At 43.5% G+C, this 23819-nt stretch overlaps 1 protein-coding gene across 8 annotated transcripts in view; it reads left to right on the top strand.

Annotated features, from left to right (window-relative positions):
- The window catches only part of Svil (supervillin), a 190962-nt gene that overhangs the window by 104349 nt on the left and 62794 nt on the right, over window positions 1-23819 (top strand). For all 8 annotated transcript variants that reach the window (XM_035442780.1, XM_035442779.1, XM_035442778.1 and 5 more), the window contains 5 exons: window positions 8734-8791; window positions 11262-11353; window positions 18103-18160; window positions 18279-18430; window positions 20250-20859. In XM_035442780.1, coding sequence (XP_035298671.1) covers window positions 18153-18160; window positions 18279-18430; window positions 20250-20859 — 770 coding nt within the window. In that variant the 5' untranslated portion in view covers window positions 8734-8791; window positions 11262-11353; window positions 18103-18152. The remainder of the gene's footprint in view (window positions 1-8733; window positions 8792-11261; window positions 11354-18102; window positions 18161-18278; window positions 18431-20249; window positions 20860-23819) is intronic.

Raw genomic sequence — 23819 nt, 5'->3', positions numbered from 1 at the left:
AGTCAGGAGCTGATGCAGGGGCCATGGAGGGGTGCTGTTTACTGGCTTGTTTCCCCTGGCTTGCTCAGCCTGCTTTCTTATAGAACCTGGTACCGCCAGCTCAGAGACAGCACCACCTACAATGGGCTGGGTCCTCTCCATCAATCAATAATTAAGAACATGCCTTACAGCTGAATCTTATGGACACATTTTTTTTCAATTGAGGTCCCCTCCCTTGAGATAACTTTAATTGTATCAAGGTGACATAAGATTAGCCAGCACAAGTAGTAATGACAAAAACATCTGTAGGTATTCAGCACAGATGCTATCATAGACTTAACTACATATTTGGTCCAAGAACATGGAGAACGGACTGTGTACACTGCAGAAGTCAGGAAAGGTCATTGGGATAAGAATAAAGTAGTGCTGGAGATTAGGACCAGACCTCATGTGTGCTAAGCATCCTCTCCCCCACTGAGCTGCATCCCAACTGGGATGAGGTGCTAACTGAGCTGGAAAAGTTGTGCAGATAATGGGACACCAGTTCCAGTTCACACCATAAACTCACAACACTGAATCCTCGGTACATCCTGGGCAACCCTTTGCTGCACAAGCCTCAGACAGCCAGTGATATGGTGGTTATTGGGTTATGTGAGGTGATGGAAACCAAGACATAGGCCAGATTATGAATATCTGTGGAGGGTTACAAAGAGAGAGATAGAGTATGTGAGAAAGAGAAGGGGAGGGGGAGTCGGAGAGAGAATATGAACATGTGATCGATGAGGGAAGAAAGAAAGAAATTAAAGAAGAAAGAGGGAGGATAGATGATAGATGAGTAAATGGTTGGACAGACAGATAATATATCTTTTTATATGCCTTTCCATCCCACTGTCTATGGACCTCAAAACCACATATAAAAAAAAAAAAATGCTAGGTTACAACATCTCCTTTCCTAGGTATTTTCTCCCTGTCTGAAAATACAGCATGATATATTTTAGCTCAGTGTCAACATATGATGAGAATTTGCACTTCACTGTTTTTTTTTTCCTGCTGAACTTCAGAGGTGGCACCGGGGTTACAGAGACTGCCCGCAGCCTCCCTTCCCATGTCCCAGTGGTCTCACAGGTTCCATTTACACCTTTGCTCCCAAGTTCTCCTCCCAGCTGAGTGCCTGATCCACCCACCTCTTCTTCCTCATCCCACTACAGCTATTACCTCCCTCCTAGATAAGCTCGCTCACCAGCACTTTTTCCAAGAAGTGTTCCCCATCTAACCCCATGACTTCTGGTTGGACATCACCTGGCTTTTTATGTGATGTTTACACTGATGTTTCAACTTTGAACCCTGTTATAATCCCGTGAAGTTGGGGAGGCTTTTATGCTTAACCATTATGTGGCTTGGAAGGCCACTCCGACCTGACATCATTTGCCTTATATATGAGGCATTGAACATACTTGTTCGCATAAACATATCTAGCCATTCCAACCCAGCAAGGACTATGTATTCCATTTTCCTGCACAATCTTCCCTTGGGAACCCAATCTGCCTCCCTGGCGAAAGTGACACCTGAGTAAAGGTATTAGAAGCATTCATATCTTACTGGTGTTCCTCCACTAGTTAGCAAATGCCCTGGGAGTCTCCTCTGAGAGCTCGAAGTGCATATTGGGTACCAATTAATGATACCAGTGGAAAACATTGGCAGCCTCTGGATGGCAGGATGTTGATCATTGCCATTGTTGTTCTTAAGATGCCTTTCAAGGGTCCCAGGGATAGTCAAAGCTCCTTCCAGTCTTTCTTCTATAGTTCTAGAACACACGTGAGCCATCAGGTATCATGTCACCACCTGCACTGGAAGACTCATGAAAACCCTCCTAGCAATTGGTGTTTCCTTGCATCTGTCTATGTAAAAACCATCGAGCCGTGATATGGAGGGACGGGGTTGGGAGAAGCCTTCCTCTGCCTCGCTTGGTGACTGAGATAGTGTCGGCTCTCCGGCTGCATGAGCGTACTTTCTCAGTGAAGCTGCTACATGCAACCCCCACAGTATTTCCAGAGGTGCTGCATACATGTTGTTCTCAGTAAATGGTGGGACTTTGTTGGCCAAGTCTTTTTTTAAGATTTTATTTATTTATTATGTATACAACATTCTGCTTCCATGTATATCTGCACACCAGAAGTGGGCACCAGATCTCATAACGGATGGTTGTGAGCCACCATGTGGTTGCTGGGAATTGAACTCAGGACCTCTGGAAGAGCAGTCAGTGCTCTTAACCTCTGAGCCATCTCTCCAGCCCCCATGTTGCCCAAATCTTGTTCCAGAACGTTGGTGGGTTGATGCTTCACACAGGTTACACATGTTCTTAGTGCCATTCCCTAGATACTCTGGACACACCTGAGACATCTTTTCCTCTTCCTAGAACTCTTCCATCCCTGACTCTGTATTTGACTGTTGCAGGGACCTCAGATAAATGGAGCCATGGAATATTTGGCTGGTTCATCTCAGCTAGTATACTAGCTTTGGTTTCCCTCGTGTAGCATGTGTGAGAACACCATTCCTTTTGAAGGCTGGATAATGCTCCATTGTATGCCTATTTCATTGTTCATTTTACTTTGTTACTTGTCTGTTCATGTTGTGATAGTGGCAGTTAAGCCTACCTAGGGCCTTGTGCATTCTGGGCAAGTACATGCCATGCATTGGTGAGCCACACCCTCACCCCAGTGCACTCTATAAACATGAGCCTCCCTTTAGTCTTCTGTTGTTACTCTGGGAATCCTTTGCCCATTTGCCTAGGGAACCTCAACTTTTCTGTCCAAAAATCATTAACAAGAGACCCTAATTCAACTTGAAGTCTTTATGGTCATTTTTTTTTCATGACAATTGTTGACACTTTTCATTTGAAACTTTATTCAAAGACACTAATGACTCTTTAAGAAGATTTCAGTAAGCCTTTGCCTCAAAAAGGGAATTTTGTCATACAAAAAAGCATGGTTTTCTTTCAACACATCTGATAAAGAGGCAGCTGTGAGTTGTAATATATCTTATTGTTGAAAGTTTTTCTGCCCTTTTCATCTCTGCACACATAGCCTGTTTTAAATTACCTTACATCATGATGGAAGGTAAAATTTTATTTGCAGACTTATCCAAAATATTACCATGAAGCAGGATCCACAGAGCACTTCAGGAAGCACACAGTGGGGGAAGAGGAATGTGGAATTCATGAAGAACTTGCATGTGAGAAAAGGGAAATGAGAGAGCCTAAATGGCCTCCCACTGGTAGGACTACAAGTCAAGCCATTCTCCCTCAGATTAAGGACATAAATAAAACCCACCAAAGACCTGGGAATACCATTTATGGTTGTTCTGACATACAACAGACTCGTTTGTGAGGCAATAAAACCATATCTTCAGCCTTGGAATTTCAGGCTGGCCACTATCTTTAGACGTGTACTCAAGCTTTGGGTAAAACAGTTTCTATGGCACATTTTGATTTTAGAAATTGTCATGAGGGCGGTGGTGGCACACTGCTTTAATCCCAGCACTCAGGAGGCAGAGACAGGCGGATCTCTGTGAGTTTGAGACCAGCCTGGTCTACAAGAGCTAGTTCCAGGACAGCTTCCAAAGCCACAGAGAAACCCTGTCTGGAAAAACCAAAAAAATTAAAAATTAAAAAAATTAGAAATTGTCACTAGCTCACAGTAGTATATATTTGGATGGTTGTTCCATGCCATTCAGCTCAGTTTTCCAAGAAGACTGGGAGTGCTTTTGTCTTCATTGGGTGGTACAATGTGGCATCAGAAGGCTGTCACAGAAGCAAATGTGTACCAACTCTCCCCAATATATATAGTTACCATGTAGGGATCAGTTATGTGTTTGCAATTGAGAGTAAGATCACATATATTCTCATCTAATTCTGACCTCACTGTCATTCCCTTCTCTGGCTTTCTTCACACTAGCCAGAGAATGCTGTTTTGCCTTTAGAAATACATTTTGTAGGACCAGGGGTGTATCTTAGTTGGCAGTATGTTTGTCTAGCATGCATGAAACCCTGGGTTCAACCCCCAGCATTACATAAACTAGACATCCTTGTGTGGTGCCTGCCTGTAATCTCAGCACTCTGGAGGTGGAGAAGGAAGGCTTGGAAGTTCAAGTTCAACCTTGGGTTGCAGAGTGAGTCTGAAGCTGGCCTGAGATACTTGAGATGCAATCTGAGAGAGGAGGAAGGAAGGCAGGGTGGCAGGGACTGAAGGAGGTAAAATTTAAAGCACAGACGTTTTCTAAGTAGCCCATCTGTGCACACACACACTTTATCTGTTAGGCAGTTATTTCCTCTGGTTTGGACATGACCACTGCCATCTTGAATCAGAGCAGCTGTGATTCCCCAACAGGAGACTCTTTGGAGACCATGTGGATAAATATTCCCTTATAAAGACCCTCACAAGGCCCCTCCCTGGGTCATGTGATAGATGAACAGTTAACTGGGAGATTCTCTGGTAGATTCCCCAATGAATTGTCCAGGGAACTTTGAGGTACTGCAACTACCTGGGTGTCACCCATGTCCTTTGGCTCACATTTTACTCGTGCTCCCTGTACTGGAGCTCCCTGTACTGGAGCAAGTTAACACACTGACACACCAAGGTGAACTTTGAGGAAATTTCTTTGGTCTGACTGTGCCCTCGATAGCTGTGTTGAATAGACTTTATATCTGCCCAGGAAATATTCATCTCAGCTTTCTCATCTGCAATGGAGTCATAACAGGCTCTCCCTGGCAGGTATGGGGAGGACATGTGGGTCCAGTGCCAGCAGGCACTAAGCACAGAAGTGAGGACATGAAGGACGCAGGTGTTCACATCATTACAAATGGGCTACCATTTGGTAACTGGTGGTTTCCATAGTCTCCTTTACAAGAGGGACCTCTACAAGGACAGCTGTCACTTGTATTGCAAGGACCCCTGTAGTCTGAGCGTTGATCTGTGTTGTGCTGTCCCCTCTGCCATTCATCATGTACCACAGCAAGTATCCTTACCTAATGAACCATCTCTCCAGTCCCTCATGGCTGCTTTCTATTGACACGAAATATAGCTTTTTTTGATCTCACTTGGCTCCCCACAGATAGAACATTTTATACCCATTGTTTCATAAAGAACTTTGTCTTTCTTCCATGATGTCTGCTTTGTGTCTTGTGTCAGGGCTAATAGGCTAGGCCAACAATTCTGGTAATTCTTCCAATCCCCTTCTTCTGTCTTTGGTTCCCAAGCGTGGTTTCCCACACTCTACAGAGTTCACATGACATCCATCCCCTGCTCAGAAGATGAGTGTTCAGCGGTTTCCCCAGTAGTGAACTGTATTGTTCCACAGTACTTATTGTTCCTCCATGGTTTGTTTGTTTGTTTGTTTAATTTTTAACAACCGCATTTACTGTATTCTTCCTGGGCTAAAAGAGGTAACTGAGCATGTAGAGGAAACACCAAAAATGCCCCTGACTGCTGGTGTCCTACAGTCTCACACTGTCTTAGTTCCTCTTGGCACTATATGGCAAGTCACCTGACAGAAACAACAAGGAGAAGGATTTATATTGGCTCTTGGCTTAAAAGCGTATGTTTCATCTTGGCAGGAAAGCACAATGGGATCTGTTGTGGAGAGCTTGGACAGTGACCCACCTCTGCTAGCCATGCTTCCTTCCTCAGATATTCCGTAGCCTCCCAAAACAGTTCCACCAGCTAGCGGGCAAGTGTTCCTATATTAAGAGTGTAGGGTATCTTTTAGTTTCAAAAAGTAACACACTTGTCCGTCCATTCATCCATCTGTCCATCCATCCATCCATCCATCCATCCATCCATCCATCCATCCATCCGTCCGTCCGTCCATCCATTGCTTCTTCATTTAAGCTGATCTGGTTTGATGGTAGGCCCTAAGGTCCAAAGTATCTTTATAGCTTTCCGAAAAGGCTATTCCACCATTTCATTCTGCAGATATTTACTGCAGACCTACTATATGCCAGTTAGATACAAATAAATGTTCAGGACTGAAGATACACAGGCAGACAAACTCGGGGTCCCTGCCACTACACAGAGTTGGGGTAGATAATGATCTTGAACCACCTCCCAGTTGATCCCATGGCTCCATATCTACTACTAGTAGTCTCCTGGAATCAGGTTACCTCCTTAGCCCTGTTTCCTTAAACTGTAATGGAGCCTGTTTCCTGTGGGTTTCTTTAATGTCCCTCTGTAGGGAGGAAACAATCCATCTCTAATTATTGTCAATTGTTCTTCCAAATTTGTTATCCGGATTTGAGACCACCAGTTTCAGGCTGCAGTTGAAGCGAGCAGGCAGCAGCCTTTACGGCTTCTGTCTCAAATTAAAATGGTTGCCCCTCCTGGTAATATCTGCCTTTTCTTTTTCCACAGTTTTGCTCATATGTTGCTTATAAATCTTAACTCTTAAGTATGAATCTTTGGCTCCTGGTTAAGTGAAATATTTTATTTAGTTCAGCCAAAGCCAAGCTTGGGGCAGCCTGGGAACACTTAGGCACCTCACCGAGCCCCAACACGCTGAGTCTCTCTTTGGGGTTTTCTTCTTTGGGGCTATTTGGTTCTAGGGAAAGTGGGCGAGTTCTTTTCAGCACTGGCACGATAGTTAGTCTCAGCCTTGTCTTTTTGGGCAGAGCATTCTCTGTGATCCCCAAAGGCCTTGCTGTGGCATAATCCAAAATGCCCTCTCTCTGGAACCCTGTCTGCAGCAGCATCTACAGCTCTAATTTCTGCTTGTAATCTGACGAAGGGGTTTGATTTGTTGCAGCCTTTTGCTCTGTGTTCACTGTAAGCTCCAAGACACACGTGCCTGGTTGCTCACTCTAGCCCTGCACTCTGGAAATTTGCAACCCAATTTTGCTTAGACCGGCCCATGGCCATTGCTGGTTAGGAATTAGCTGTCAAATCAGGCTGGTGGTGTCCCAGTGTTCTGTGTGCAACCATGTTCAGAAACCCAGCGCTTTCTAGCTGCCTGGGAGCCTTCAGATTTTCTGAGAAACAAGGTAAGATGGGAAATATGGAAAATGCATTTCTGTGTTTATTTTCTAACGTCTTTGCTGTGGACTCCAGCATTCTCCAGCATCCAGCTAGTCATCTAGCTGACTGTCAGGAAGGATGCTTTAACTATCCGAGTCCCTAACTACGCTTGTAATTGCTGAAAATGTCTTTTTTCTCTTTCTACGGCTAAACCACAAAAGTATTTATACAGCAACATTGCTAATTAAATTCGAAACTTTGTATCAAATTCTAGATATGCTGCACTGTACCTAAAATATTCTCTGAAACTACATATCTTGCATGCAAGCTTCCTTCCAGCAGGCAGTGGTGAGAGAGTCTTTTTTAACTCTTTATGTGAGACAGTTTGGAGAAATTACTGTCTTTCCAGTGCCTTCTTTTCCAGCCCAGAGAAAGAAGTGCTTCCTGTCTGGTTGCTGTAGTGTTGTTACATATGTGTGCTGAACAAAAGTGAGATGCTGTGGGTATTTAAATGCCAATTTGAAATCCAGCCATTATCTACCCAGAATATTTCATAGCACAAGTGCTCTGTTGGGACTAGATTAGAACAATTCAGGAACTTCCTTTTATGACATTTGTTAGCTTTTTTTAAAAAAATCAGAATTGTCTTTCTTCAGATTTATGACAGGATGCATGTGTGTGCTTGGAATAAAACCTGGATGTCTAATTGGCTTTATACTCTTCATTTCACTATGCCTCCCTGTTGACCCTAATTTCCAGTTTCTAGGACTTGAGATGTGTTTTGATGGATAAAGAAGTGTTGGCATCTGCTATATCTTGTACCTTTACCCGACCCCTTGGGCTCTGATTCTAAATAGTAGACCATAAAGATACTTCCTTGGGGGAAGGAGTTTCTGTCCCAGGTCTGTTTGTGTTTGGTCACTGTGTCTGAAGCTGTAAACCAGATTGCTGGCTGTGAGACCATCATAAATCCTGTCTCCACCTGGTTTTCATTAACACGTTCACCCTGGATGTGTGATTTTCCTGTGTGGAATTGTTACCAGCTGTCTTTACATCATATATCCTATCTTCAAAAATAAATGAGTCTGTCCAGTGGGATTGCTCCGCAGGCAGCTCTGGTGGCCAAATTCAATGACTTGAGTTCAATTCTAAGGATGAGCATGGTAGAAAGAGAGAACCAACTCCTGCAGGTTGTCCTCCAACCTCCACACGCATACCCACACACCATGCACAGTGTTGTCTAGATCTGAACACAGGCAGAAAAGACACAACAGAGGCACCCGTTGCTCTTCAGCACCCCTCCCACCTCTCCACCCTCTCTAATGCAATCTCTAATCTACCAGGCACAGTACCTCATTATCTCTGGTTATCTTGACCCAATTCACTTAATTATTTCTCTTTTCCCCCTCCTCAGTATATAACTGTTACTTGATATTTAACTGTTTCAAGTTTGGGTTTTTTTTTTTTTCTGTAATAAGTTGACATGGCTTTAAAGGATGTCAGAATATTTGTTTAACCCGTGAGCTGTACAGAGGCTTCTTCAGAAGGGAAGAAAGCAAACCAGGGCTTTGTGCGTGAGATTTCTGTGTCAAGTTTGATCCTCAGAAGATGTCAGTTTTGTTATTTGGTTAATAATGTCATTTTTACTTAAATTACAAGTTCAAGGGGAATTTGAAAGGTATCTCGCCGTCTGAATGTTCTTAAGTGACTGTGTAACTATTTTCACTTTGTGTTATTTCTTTTTCCTTAGATTTCAACAAGAAAAACCTAGGCTTCATTGGATTCCCACATCAAAGAAGATCTGAAAGGTAATGTGGCCTTCGTTCAAGAACTCTTATGTTTTGGAGATACATGGCCGCTTTTAAGATAATCCCTTAAATCCCTCCTTGTTTCCTTCTCAAGAGCCGGGAATAGAAAGAACCCATGGCTTCACACATGCTAGGCAAATGCTTCCCAGTGACCTTCATGCCCAGCACCCCCGGGGCTCTTACATTTCTAACCCATGAGTTTGTTTGGCTGTATGTTTTTGCCCAGGATATTATTTAGTTATATCAAGAGCTGGTGGCGTGACTCAGTGGTATAGCTTCTACCTAGCCTGTGCAAAGTACCAGGTTCAATTCCAAAATGTGTGTGTGAGTATGTGTGTGCATCTGTCTGTCTGTCTGTGTAAAGCAAGCTGACTGAACAGTATTCCCAGGCAATAGTGACTCTTCTATACACCATGCTGTTCCTGGGAACCAGTTGGGGAATAGAATGTGTGCTTGTGTCGCTTGTAATTAATTGCCATTTTAAGGAGGTGTTAGCTCTCTTTTCCTCTCACCTACCTCTTTTGGATCTGTTCATCAGGGAGCTTTTGATTTTTTAAGAAAAATCTTAACCTTGTTCCTCCTGTCATTTTTTTCCTCCCACCCATGCTCCTTTCTTACTTCCCTCTATGCATCTACCCACCTGTCCTTGTGAGTACTTGTTGTCAATTTCCTTGTCCTCTGGGCATTATGGGTGTCCATCTGATTTACCTACTGAGCTCAGACCCTGTAGCACATTGCTGACGTACGATAATGCAACAGTGAAAGGGTGTGCCACACAAGGTGGCTGCATTGGGTTCTTCCCTGTGGGCCACGGCCCACACACAGTCAGACAATAGTAAGTGCAGGTGCAGACATCCCTGATACACTCAGGCTTGGCTCACAACGGGTACATCATTGTGGTAGGAGGACCAACCCCCGTGCCAGCCCCACTTCCCCTCACATGCTCTTGTCCCTAATCCATTGTGGCCCTGACACTTTGCTACAAAGGACTTGGTCTTTCACATCATAGTAATGAGTTTTTTGAATCTGCATTTGAAATTGCAGAGTGGATCCTATAAACACACTACACAGGAAAGTCTCCGTGCTGTATGCCATGCTCATCTAAGTATAAAATGAATTAGAACCATGGCTCAGGATAACAGTTAACAAAAATACAAATGTATTATTTGAGTCACCCATAGTTCATGTCAATGGCATGGTTTAATGGCACCTTAGGCTTATTCCCTAACCTTTCCCTAGCAGATTATCTTAACTGTGATAAATCTAATAAATAAGAAAAAGAAAGATAAGGACAAGGAGAGAGGAGGGAGGCATTTTTTATTCAAGGATAGAAAAAGTATAAATTGGAAGGGAAACACTTTGGTGACCTTGACTCAATGGGACACTGGAGTTAATAAGCCATTGCTATTATTTCTTGTGAACTGACTACAAGTGGCAGGACACCAAATGTAAAACGTGCCAGTGGCTGAAGGATCTGTATGTGTACAAGAAATATAGTATGCTAGACACTGGCAAAAAAAAAAAAAAGCCTAAATTATGAGGCAACAGGGTTTCACCTCCCCTGTCTTCTAATTTACCTTTTGGTAATTAGCAAGAAGCCATCCCTGGTAGAAATATTCAAACTGCAGCAGGAAATTGCAAAGCAGGCAGGCCATTGACCAGGCATTTAGACTCCTCCAAGTTGTGCTGAGCTGGAGTCTTGTGGAGTTACTGGGGATGGTAGCTGGAGTTAGGGTCAGTGTACAGGGAAGTATGAGGACATGCTCCATTCCTTTACTAGTCTCCCCTTTCACTTACAAGTTTTCACCGGCCTTTCCTCCCCTTTGCCCACGCTGCTATTTTATTTAGTGGTTTGAAAGCACATGTAATGTTAATATAATTTATCACTGGAAAAAGCATCCAGGTTTCCTCCATAAGCTACTGGCCTTCTGAGGCAGAGGTTGTAGCCCAGGAAGGTTGGGTGTGTAAACCTAACATACTCGGCTGTTCTGGGATCAAGAGGGTGTTACCAGTCTGAATAGAGGGATACAATTCACAGGTTTGGCTATGTTTTGTGTTTTTTTTTTTTCCACCACACACAAGAAGCCACTAATACCAGTGCAATTACATAGCTGAACACATATATACAAATTATCATATTAACATAAATGTAAATAAATGAAAAGGTAATCAGTATAAAACACACATTTATGTTTGAATGACAGCATGGTTTTGTTTGTTTGTTTGGTTGGTTGGTTTTTGGTTTTTTTGAGACAGGTTTTCTCTGTGGCTTTTGGAGTCTGTCCTGGAACTAGCTCTTGTAGACCAGGCTGGCCTTGAACTCACAGAGATCCGCCTGCCTCTGCCTCTGCCTCCCGAGTGCTGGGACTAAAGGTGTGTGCCACCACCAGCAGCATTGTTTTTATGCTTAGTGTTTTTGCTATTGATTCAACATCTTGACTTAATGCTGTATTAATGGAATAACTTTTAGCTTTCAGAAAGAGTTTTGCTTAGACGATAAAGAAGAGCCTGCCAACCACAGGAGAGGCCTTGATGCCAAGTGTTTAGCTGCACTCCCTAAAGGTAAGATCTTCTCTAAACTGAGCCTGGGCACAGCTCTCTATGACACTTGCACTGAAGGATTCTCACTAGCCTCCAGCCTGTGGTCTCCTCCATGTGCCTTCCTCCCCTCTCCAAGCAGTAGCTCTGGTTTAGGAGCCTTTCCTGAATTTTGCACCACCATCTTTCAGGGGTTTATTCTTCCCTCCAGTTGATGCTGGAGGTTGAATGAAGAGGAGCCACTAAGAGAGACCCTACTAGTCTTTCTTTGGCCTTTAGCCTTCCTGAGGGGGCTGGGAGTGTGACTCAGTTGGTAGAGTGTTTGCCCAGCAGTCAGGAAACCTGGCTTTAATATCCAGCACCACATAACCCAGGCTTGATGGCACCTGGGGGATAGGTAAAACTCTGTCTCGAGGGGAAAAAATTGTTAGAGAGCAGAGAAATGGCTCAGCAGGGGTTGAGAGCACTTTTGGGGGCAGAGGACTTGGGTTTGGTTCCCAACACCCATATGTTGGCTCACAACTGTAGCTCCAGTTCCTGACCTACGTAGGCACCAGGCATCAACATGGTGCACATACATATATGCTGGAAAAGTATTCATATGCTTAGAGAGAGAGAGAGAGAGAGAGAGAGAGAGAGAGAGAGCATAAAGTTGGGTGGGTAGGGAAGTGGAGAGGATCTGGAAAGAGTTGGGTGGGGGAAATAATAAAAATGTATTGTATGAATTTTTTATTAAAATATAAAATTGAATGATTTTTTTAAAAAAATTCAAGCCAGCTTTCTCTAAAGGCAACTGGTCAGCTGGTCTCCTAGGCTCCCATCCTTCTCCATCTGCCCTTCTCCCCTCCCCACTGCTGCTCACTTTCCCTCCCTGCTTCTTCCCAATGTATGGGATTTATGCTCAGTAGCTTGCAGCTTATTTATTTATTTATTTTTCTGAAACAGGGTCTCACTATATAGCCCTGGCTGTTCTTGAACTCATAGCGTTCTACCTGCCTTTGCCTCCCAAGTGCTAGGACTAAAGGCATCACTGATCTGGCCTTCTTTTAGGCAACAGAGCTGATGGATACTATTAAGTCATCATTTAAAGTTTTTAAAATATCTTATTACACTTACTAATTTGTGTAAGTGTGTATCGGTGTATATGTTCCAGAGAATGATTTAGAAATCAAGGGACAACCCCTGTGGAGATGAATTTAGTTCTTTCTTTCCACCATGCGGGTCCTAGGGATTGAGCTCTGACCACTGAGCCACCTGAGCAGCCTCAACAGTCACCTTTTCTGGGTTATGCTTTCCATTGGCAACAGCTGCACATGTGTTGAGCTATCTGCACCTGCTCTAAACTGGCTCCCTCTGCTTTTTGCCTCTGACAGGACTTAAACATGGCCTGTTCATTACTTTCCAACAATAACTATAGCATGAGGAATGATCACTTGGATCCAAAATGTCTGTATCCAAACAGAGCAATGGAGCCCTTCCTTTAGAAAAATCAAGTTAAAGAAAGAACAGGTTTTTGTGGGTTTCTCCCCTCCCCTCTGCTCTGAAAGGGAAAAAAGGTTTCAAAGAAATTAGATCAGAAGACATTTTTTTTAATAGAAATCAAATCCAGTTTCAAAGGCGCATGGATGACCTGGAATGCATCCCAAAGAGCTAAGCAGACGAAGATGATATGCCCAGACAGAGTCTTCTAAGGATGGGCACTTGAAAACGTTCCAAGGCTTGGCTGGAGAGCAGAACTTAACAAAGCATACTTCAGTTTTTCCATATCTATACAGCTGCCAGGTGAAATGTATGCTTTATTGTGTACTGCACCCAAGGAATAATGTGGAGAGATACAAGGATATAAGTAAGATTTCATATGAAGAGTGGCTAAAATTGTAGCACCACCGCCCCCATCTGGGGGAAATGTGTCCCCAAGATTCCCAGTATACATCTGAAACTGGGACAGTGCTAATACTCAGTGTGCCACTTTCCTTCCTGTGATTGTATATGTGTGATCACATTTAATTTATAGGTTGGGCACAGCAAGAGATGACAAATGTACCACACTGAGAGTTAGGTGAATGTGTAGCCTAACTCTTGAAAGACTGGAGACTGTGCCCTTAGTTTGAGAACAAGAGCCTGACACTGTGGAAAGCGGGGCTGGCTGTCACAGCACTGGCACCGCTCCCAGGGTAGGAGGTGGCCCATACTCGAGCTCACACTCACCTTGAGTGTTCAGGAAGGCAGATGGTTAGATACGTTCATGGCAGGACTATGCTGTAGAGAATTCACCCCTGGGTGGCTGTGTGCTCTGGCATGAGATGAAATATCCCTTCAAACTGTTCAGAGTCTTTGTAAAGGACAAAGGCACCCACTTCCACTGAGAAAGCTGTGTTAAACATCTAGGGTTATGACCAAAACTAAGTGTGAAAGGGAACAGTTTGGTTCCGCTGTAGCCGTCAAGTGTTGCCTGATCAGGCACAGATCCACATGGCAAACAAAGCTCATTCCCTGCCAGTGAAAGCCTCCCTCTTCTGTTTTCTCTGCCCCAGTTCCTCTGGATAACTACTTCAGTGAGCAACAGTGTGGTTGGTTAGGAGACAGGGAGAGCTGTTGGTTCCTGAAAACTCATACTGTCATTTCAACATTGAAAACACAGAAGGTTATTGACCCGTTTCATTCCAAAGTTCATACAGTTGATTATGAAATAAGTAGTTTTTCCGAATTGAAGTGTTTAACCATATGTACTAAATAGATTTGTGTTTCTAAACTCATAAGGTTTTAGCCTTCTACTGATGTTGTGCTGTCAGCTTACTGGCTGCACATTAATCTACTGAGATTTTAATTATTGTTTGTGGCCCTGTGGCCCTGCAGTCAGCATCTCACCAGCCACTCAGCCTGGTAGGGCTTCCAGTCCTTCTCCCTGGCTTTGCTGTAGCCACAATACATAGGTTAAACTAAGCCTCTATCATTCTATTTATTTATCAGTAAGACTCAGGAGTCAAAGGCTGGAGTGAAAACCTGCTAGCCTAGAGAGGTTCTATAGCAATTAGCTGGTCCTGTTTTTTCGGCAAGAGGCACTATAAGAGATGAGTCTCTTCCCTTGTCCCAGAACCAAAAGACAGCTCAAGCTCTAGTCCCTGCCCTTTCCTTCCTGTGTGTCTTCTCTATCCAAATTGCTGCCCTCTCTATGGTTAATTCCAGTCAACTAGTTGCTGGCTCTGCCTCCCTGATTCAAAGTAAACTTTATTTAACAATCTCGAAGTGTCACAGTGCAATCAAAATATCCCACGACACTCGACAGCACCTCAAAAAATGTTCCCAAGCCCCACCTCGGCCCCAGGCTTCTTCCTGCCTTAGTTTTGATGTCCTTGATTAGGAGCAGGTGTGATAGGAAGATCTGGTCTCCTCAGCAGAATCTGTCAGTGTTCTGCTTGTTGGCTCTTAGCAGTATAATGCTGACAAACTAATGAATTACAAACCCGGGCTGTGTTATTTGTGTTGTTTGTTCATCACTGGCCTGTACTTGGGCTCTCAGACAAGCACTGCACTAGCTGTATCCCAGCACCATTTTATTTCAACAACATAGAGTTTTATGCTTGTTTTTAAGTTTGTAGACACCGCTTTGTTCACTTAGTGAAAGGTTTCTGCTTCTGTAAAAGGGAACATTAAGATGGCTGTTTCTTTTCTCTCTTGGACTCATCATATCATTAACATTCCTGTTGATGAGGGGAATAGAAATCTTTACTACCAAAGGGCCATTGAGATGCCTTAACCCCTGCCACCAAATCTGATGACCCAGAACCTACAGGGTAGAAGGAGAAAGCTGACCCCCAAAAGCTGTCCTCTGGGCCTATACACAGAAGCCGTGGCATACACGAACCTACAAACACACACAGACAAACACATACAAATAAATATAATATATATGTAGATAAAATAAATTTTTGCCTATGTAAACATAATATTAAATAGATTTTCCATTTTAGAATTAAGAAATAGAGGTGCGTCTTGTCTCTAATGTTATTATTAAGATATAGTGGGCTGGAGAGATGGCTCAGAGGATAAGAGCACTGCCTGCTCTTCCAGAGGTCCTAAGTTCAATTCCCAGCAACCACATGGTGGTTTGCAGCCATCTGTAATGAGATCTGGTGCCTTCTCTGACCTGCAGGTATACGTGTAGGCAGAACACTGTATACATAATCAATCAATAAATAAATACACAAAATCTCATTTCTTTTAAAAAAAGATATAGTTCATGCACCACACAGTTCATCCATGTAAACAGCATGCGTCATTGGCTCCTGACACACTCACACAATTGTATGTCCATCACCATAGTCAATATTAGGGTGTCTTCACTATTCCAAAAGAAACCTCATAACTTTGAGCCATTACCCTTCCCTGTGAGTCCTCTAGTTCGGTGGTGTTTACTTCCTGCCTCGTACTGGCACCCTCCTATGAAGTCACGGCAATGTTTAAGTCACCTCCAGTCAGACCTGTGCTCTCAGGCTGTCCCAGGATGGGGAAGAACATGGTCTTGGCAGCATGCTACCACTGACTTTTCTATCCAAGCTTCTGCTATACTTGAGTTTGAGACAGACTAAATTAAGTGCTGTCTTTACCAAAACACCCTAGTCTCTCACAGAGGGTGAAGAACTAACTCTATTTCCCAAGACAAACCCTTGGAAGACCAAATAATCCTGAATACTGGTGGTCATACTCTTCTTACAAAGAATGTCTGGCAAATAGGTGCATGAATGTGAGAACCCTACTCTCCAGTTCCCTTAAAGGCCTTAATTGAAAACTGACCCATGAACTCTTACCAGAAACGGCAAAAGACTCATGGATGCAGAAGGACCATTCAGAATTACTCAAAAGAGCCCATGGCTGTAGCTGTAAAATGGATAATTTAGTTTAATCAAAAATCAATGCATTTGAAAACAGAAAATAATTTTCCTTCCAGGGAAATTAGACCATCTATGGTTGCTAATAGCTGGACTATATGTTGACTAGTATATGGAACCTGTGCTATTTAGAAGTTTCAGTTATGGAACAACATTCAGTCAATTGGATTGATTATGGGTGTTGACTCTTACTTTAGGAAGTATTTCTATTGCTCGTTTTAAGGGAATTCACATTGAAGGATCTTAGGATAAAAAGAAATACTGCAGCTTGCTCTTAAGTGTCTTGAGAGTATAATGAAAGTATTCACAGAAAGGGAAAAGGAATAAAATAACATAGTAAAATGTTGGCATGTCACAAGGGGTGTCTTAGAGAGCTTCTACATCTGAAATCACATAAAAATTGTTTAAAGAGTTTAAAGGGTTAGGGCCAGGATTAGTGTTAGTTTTTTCCTGCATATATGTATATGCATCATGTATGTGCCTAGTTGTTTTCATGTGTGCCTTGAATGTTTTTCCTGAATGTATGTGTGTGTGCCATGTGTGTACCTTATGCCTGCAGAGGTCAGAAGAGGGCATCAGAACCCCAGGAACTGCAGTTACTGATGGTTGTGAGCCTTCTTGTGGGTGCTAGGAATAGAACCTGGGTCTCTTAACTGCCGAGCCATACCTCTATCCCCATCTGCAAAAATTTTAAGGCAAATGGTCATTAAAAAATAAATACCCTACTTCAGTCACTGAGCACAAAGACCATTATGAAAATCACATTTACGTATATGCAGTTTGACTCGTTGTTAAAATGGCCTTTTAAAAAGCAACAACAGAACTTGAAGTGGGTTTTAGCTCAGTGACAGAGACCTTGACTAGTATTCAGGAAGCCCTGAGTTCAATCCCTAGCAGAGCAACAATAGTTACTGATTAATTAGATACCACGTCTTAATTGCCCCTTCAGTGCATTTCTCCTATGAGTCAGCATTTCCTGCTAGCTCCACACTATGTCCTGATAGCCCCTCCTTCTATCCCGGTGGTCTTTTGGCCCTTCCCTCTTTTTCTGCTAACTTCTTGCCTTTAGGCCCTCTTAAGAATTGACATAGTGAAGATAGAGACAGATTAAGAGCCATTCTCTGCCAACTTTGGCCACCTCTCCAAAGAAGCAATTGCTCATCATCTCAGTCTGCCCTGTAGTCAATGTCCTGCTAGAACCTTCAGCCACACCAAAGCATGTCTCCTGGTTCTCCAGACTCTGGGAGAATCACACCATCCTCCTAGATTATAGGTTTGGAGCAAATGTTACCACTTCCTTCCAGCAAAGCTCTAGCAGAGTCTTGGGACCTGATTTCAACTGTGGTTAAAGGAAACATAGTCATGTACTGACAGATGCTTACAGATTAAATGACAGGGTGCAGTAAGAGTGGCTGTGTATGCATGGTAGGAGCTTGCAGATGGCCCTACGGGAGCTGATAGCATATACTTTGCCAAAGTTTTTCAAACTAAAAATTTCAGATACATCAGTAAACATAGCCAAATTTAAGATAGATAGACACTGAAATTCCTGATAAGCAAAACAAACAAAAACAAACTTACTAAAGAGGCCTTGTTGGTTAAGCCTCCTGTGACTGAGTGAGATACCACTCAGTCTTAGCCTGTATGAGTTTACTTGTTAGCCTAACGTGTGACGTGTGTGCAGGGGGCTGTGCGCACACACTTACTTGTTTAGTGTCTCCCTCCTACCGGAAAACAAACTCCAAGGGAGCAGGAAGCTGGTAGTGTAGCATGGGAGCTGAGAACAGCTATTTGAGTCTTCTCTAGTGTGTTGCATGAGTGAATGAAACAAGAGTAGAACCACCAAACACCACACTGTTTTTGTTCTTTTCTGCTCTGTTGTAGTTGCGGAGTTAAGAAAAATCTTCGAGCCAAAGAGAAAAGACTTTTTAGAGATGAAAAGGTAACATACTTGTGTCACTCCTGGTGGGTAGAGACATTTATCGCAGCAGTGATTAACTGGTCCCTTGGCATCATTTTTTTTCCACACTCACTGTGGTTTTCTTTGGTCTACTGTGCAGAAAAGAAAGAATTGCCAGGCGCTTAGAAGGAATAGAAAATGACCCCCAGCCCATCCTGTTGCAGAGCTGCACAGGGCTAGTGACTCATCGACTGCTGGAGGAAGATACACCCAGATACATGCGCGCCACAGACCCTGCCAGCCCCCACACTGGTGAGTATTTGACCATGCTAGACAGGGTGCTTGTCATATCACACCTTCACCTGCTTGATCCTGTGGTACTGGGGAATGAGGTGCCTGACACCAGAATAAAAATACCAACTAAAGCAGCTAAAGGAAGGAAACGTTAACTTTGATTCACAGTTTGAAGGAATAATGTGTCCATCATGACAGGGAAGGCATTAGGCCCGTGGAGCCAGAAACAACTGGTCACAGACACCCATAGTCAGGAGTTGGGGGATGGATGCTATTGCTGCTCCCCTCATTTTTTTTATTTTTCACCTTTTTTTATTCAGTTTAGTGGTGCCACACACATCAGGGTAGATGTTCACTTTTCAATTAAACCTCTGAAAAATACTCCAAATCTAGTCAAGTTGACGATGCATATTAAGCATTACAGCCAACAGTGTGTGGTTTCTTAAGTTTATCGGGCTCCTTTAGAGAGGGGCCCATCAGAGGCACACACGGTGTCCATTTCCCCATACTCTCATGTCTCAGCCCAGAATCTGCTGTCAATGCCTATTAGTAAATGCCTGTTGCTACTCTCAGAATTCATTTCTATTTTCATGTGTGTAAATGTATTGCATATTGATTTGCAACATGCTGAGCATGACTTGGCTTAGTCACTGTTTTGGATGTTAATTACCTGACCTGAACTCAGAGGGAACCATACAATCAGGACTGAGCTTCCCAGCTTGGTTCCAGGCTCTGAAGTGCTGCTTTTCCTAGCCATTGTTTTCCAATTTCCTCTTCAGAGGGAGTTCCTGATCTCATAGCATAATGCCACTGTTTGCTGGTATTGGTGGCTTCTGATAGAGTACTACATGAAAAGCCAAGAATCTATACCCAGAATTCATACCCAGAAACAAACCCTTGCATATATATAATGTCTTCATCCATATAACATTTAATTTAGCCATCAAATATAGTGAGGAAATTAAGGTTTGTTTTAGACATAAGTTATCTAGCTCACACTGGCTTAAACTCACTGTTGCCCTGCTTCGGCCATGTCCTGGTGTTATAGGCATGCACAACCAAGAAAGAATTATTTATTAAGATGTAAGGAATCAAGCTAGCCAAGACATATTCCTCTTTCCATTTCATACCAACCCCAAAGTAAATTCTGGTTAATCTTGTTCTAATTCAAAAGAAGCCATTGGAAACTTGAAAATGTGGGCATGTGTTTCATTCAAGTGGACTTAAAAAACAGATAAAGAAAGCTCCAAATAATGAATGAGTCAGCATTACTTAGAGCCATGTAGAAGTTGATTTCACAGCCTAGCAAGTGACTGAAAGGTCTCAAATGCTCTCATAAATAATCCAACATTTTGAAGCGTACATGTGTTTGCATGTGTGTGGGCAATTGGGAAAAACCACATCTGTAAGTGCAGATACCACTCTGATCAACGTGAAACCACAGCCCATCTCTTTGTAAATCAACAAATGCTCTGGTGTCTACTGCCTTTTTTTTTTTAGAAGAATCTGAACTTGCCCTTTGGCCTCATATGAAATATTAAACTCAGAAACAAAACATAAAAATAAATAAAGGGGAATAAATGCAAAAGATGTTCCCAACATGTACTTAAATACAATGCTTAAATACCCTGGGAGAATGTGGGGATCAGACGCCATGTGGCTCTCTGCTTTCCCACTTTTCCTGGCAAATCCCAGACTCCTTCCATCAGCCAGCCTAGGTGAGCTGGGACCTTCAGGCTGGGCCCTCTGTGAGTGCTAGGCAGTGTGGTGGGCTCTGTGTGTTAAATGGCGGAATGTGCTTTAGCCTGCTATGTTTTAACCTGTGGTCTTCTTGTAGGGCGATCTAATGAAGAGGAAGACACTCCTGGGTCTTCCTTAGAAAAACAAACTCCATCTAAGTACTGCACAGAAACCTCAGGCATCCATAGTTCCAGCTCCATGGATACCCACAGTCTGGAGTCCAAAGCGGAAAGGATCGCAAGGTACAAAGCAGAGAGGAGGCGGCAGCTGGCAGAAAAGTATGGGCTGACTCTGGACCCCGAAGCTGACTCGGAATACTTGTCTCGATATGCCAAGTCTCGGAAGGACCCAGATACAGGTGAGAGACGAGGAAAAGGTGACAAGCAGGAAGAACCGAGCAAGGATATCGGTTCCTTGCACTCCAGAGCAGAGCCAGGCCCCAGGACCAGCTTAATAGAGTCTCAGGACCGCACCTCCCTGGGGAGCAACATGTCTGACCAGGAGCTACTGCTCAACTTGGAGAACCAGCGACGAGTCCAAGAGCCCCCGGTTACAGAAGATGGTTCCCCTGCTTTCTTTTCTGAGCGAGGCACCTCCTTCCCTGAAGTGCCAAGGTCCCCAAAGCAGATGTCCAGCTCACCACTGCAGCAGCCCACCTCCCCAAGCCACCCCAGTGACTCACCAGTGCCTGCGGAGGCCCGAGCCAGGTAAGCCCTGACCGCTTGTTCTGCCTCGGCTATCACAGAGGTCTCCACCAGTCCCCATTCACTGTAGAGATACTTTGTAATTTCTACAGTATCCCAACAAGTTCTACTCAGAGCTAGAAGTTGACCACCCTCTTCAATTCAAGCAAGCAACAGCTTTATGGGTGTTGAGAAGGGCTGGGAACCTGGAGTCAAGAAAATTTATTCTGGGGGAACAATTGTGTGTGACACATAGATATATATACAACACACATATAAGAATGAATGCATATGTATTGTATTGAAGTACATGCTGGGAGCATCTTTTGCTGTGTTCACCGGGATACGGTGGTAAACATCTACTCCGTCTTACATAGCAGTGATGCATCTGCGGCTAACATTTTAGGTGCTGACATTTTATAAGCCCCAAGCCTGTCCTCATGTACTCAGTCATATAGACTTAGACGCTTAGATACCAGCCTCTGAGATAACTAGACTGCATAAGGAGGTCTTTTGAAGACATTTGTTCAGCCTTGGGACTAAAGCACTTGACACTGAGAAACAGAGAGACCCATTCCCACGTATTTTAAAGAGGGGTGTCTTGCCTAGAAGTGCACATTTCATAGAAGTGCTGTGCTCTGTTTGGCTTTATATAAAAGGAAATCATGTGCATATTTTTATTATTACATTTTATTTATTTATTTATTGTGTGTGTGCATATATGTGAACGTGTGCATTCTCAGTGTGATGTATTGTGCTTGTGAAGATCAAAGGACAGCTTGCAAGAGTCTGTTCTCTCCTTCCACCATGAGGGACCTGGTGATCAAACTCAGGTCATCTAGCTTGGTGGCAAATACCATTACCTCCCTAGCTGCCTTACCAATTGGCCCTCTTCATATGATTTGCATGTAGCACAAAGAAACTCAACAGATGCTGACTTAGAAATAAAAAAAAAAGGTCCATCCAAGAAAATGAAGAATCTAATGTCAGATTTTCTTATGACAACTGCTTCCTTGTATGGGAACAATGTGAAATATTACTAGTGAAATAACAGTTTGGGGGCCATTTATATTTGTTTTGGAAGTTTTTAGTATTCCATAAAATGATCGAGAAGATTTTTAAATTAAATGTTGGGTAGAGGGCTGGATGCTGTACGGTCCTTAGCTCATCCTATCACATGCTTGGGAATTGATGCACATTTTATTGTGAAGAAAATGAAGAGTATACATGTGAGGAAATGGGGGGAGGGCTATAAGTCAGGCCCAGCCCCACTTTTTGGATGCTTCCAAACCCTTGGAACTCCAAGTTTTGCATCATCTGAAAAGGCTGCTTTCCAGATGAACTGTTGCTTGTGAATTCAGCAAGGGTGGGTGTGGACACAAAAGTGCCAATACTTTTTAGCCAACAATGTTATTATCAGTGTGGTAGATAACCCTGTGGATTACTCAGCCTTAGGAAATATGAACGCCTGCTCCTAACAAAGTCCTGAATCCCGAACTCTTGTTTAATCCCTTATTCAACTCTTATTTTCTTATTGAGAAACAGGCAGACAGACAAAAGCACACAGTTGTTATTTTCTGAGGGAAAATGTAGAAGCTCACAACCTGGGGTCTCCAGCGGCCATGTGCCTGAGCATCACCTGTCACCTCATGTGTGTTATGTAACTAAAAGGAGGAGAAGGAAATTCAGCTTGACAACCTGTTCTCAGAGCTGACTTTCTGGAAAGGCCTTGTTGGTTACCCCTATTCACTGCACCCCAGTCCCTATCCAGCACTTTGTCTCCCAGATTGTGTCCTTAGTGACTTGAACCCAACAGTGGAGATGTCATGGAGAACAGAGCTGAAACTTGACCTTAGAAGAGTTTCCCTTTGGTGGGTTATAGTCTGAACAGGGCTGGCCTTGGGTACCTGGGGACAAGTAAATCATACCCCTTGCCCTGAGACAAGGTAACATTCCCTACGTAGACCAGGCTGGCCTTGAGACCTTGCAGAGACCTGCCCATCTTTGCCTCTGGAGTGCTGGGGCTACAGACACATCCTTCTTACCTGCTACAGAGCCAGCGTTTGATGGCCTGAATCATCTATGTTACTTCTCAGAGTTAATCTACCTGTGTATTCTGCACATACCAGAGCTCAATGACATATATCAGATTAGCCTAAGTGTGAGCTTGTATCTGCCCCCACTGGGTGACTTATTCAGTAATGAAACAACAATGTCTACTGCCTAGGCAGGTGAAGCACAGGATAGACACAGGAGTTCTTCCTTTGCTGTTTGCTCATCCCTCAACGAGAGTGTTGAGTCCTGAAACAATCTCTAGAGCCTCCGGGCCTCATGGTTCTGGTTGCAGCTCATTTGTCCACACCCTGTTGAGATATCTGCAGCAAAGTGTAGCACCTGGCATTCATCCTGCCTTGACTCCTACCAGCTCCCGCTAGCAGCTCTCTACCATGTCCTGTGGACATCAGGGCAGAGCCTAGGAAGCTGGTCTCAGATCCATTCTCCAAAGAGGACCCTTCTGCTGCTCCTCACAGATCCATTCTGTTACAAGGGAAATCATGGTCACTTCCCTGCTACACCAAATATCTGCTGTTCAACCTTACCCTGCCAACTTTGGCTGCTAATAAAGGTTAACTCATTCCTTTTGGGTTTTCACTTAATTCTGTCCTTACTGGCAAGTGGCAGTTCCAATGAATAAAATGCCAGCCTGTAATATATAGCAGTTGATGATTGCAAGTGAGACTTCCAGTGTAAACTGTGTCCAGGACTGTGGCCATTGCCTTACCCACACTTGTGTACAAAGCAGCAGTCTCCCACACACGTGACTCATCAGTTGGCTAAACTGAATGATGTGACAGAATCCCACCCTTCTGTAATCAAAGCTGGTGAATCTTTGCTGTTGCAAAGGTTTTGTTTGTTTTCTTTTACTTTCGAAACAGGGTTTCACTGGGTAACTCTGGCTGGCTACAGATGGGGTGTTCTTCCTG

This window comes from Cricetulus griseus, chromosome 3, assembly GCF_003668045.3.
Source record: "Cricetulus griseus strain 17A/GY chromosome 3, alternate assembly CriGri-PICRH-1.0, whole genome shotgun sequence".
NCBI lineage: Eukaryota > Metazoa > Chordata > Mammalia > Rodentia > Cricetidae > Cricetulus > Cricetulus griseus.
The sequence above is the reverse complement of the archived record's forward strand: the minus strand, read 5'-3'. Positions and strand labels throughout refer to the sequence as shown.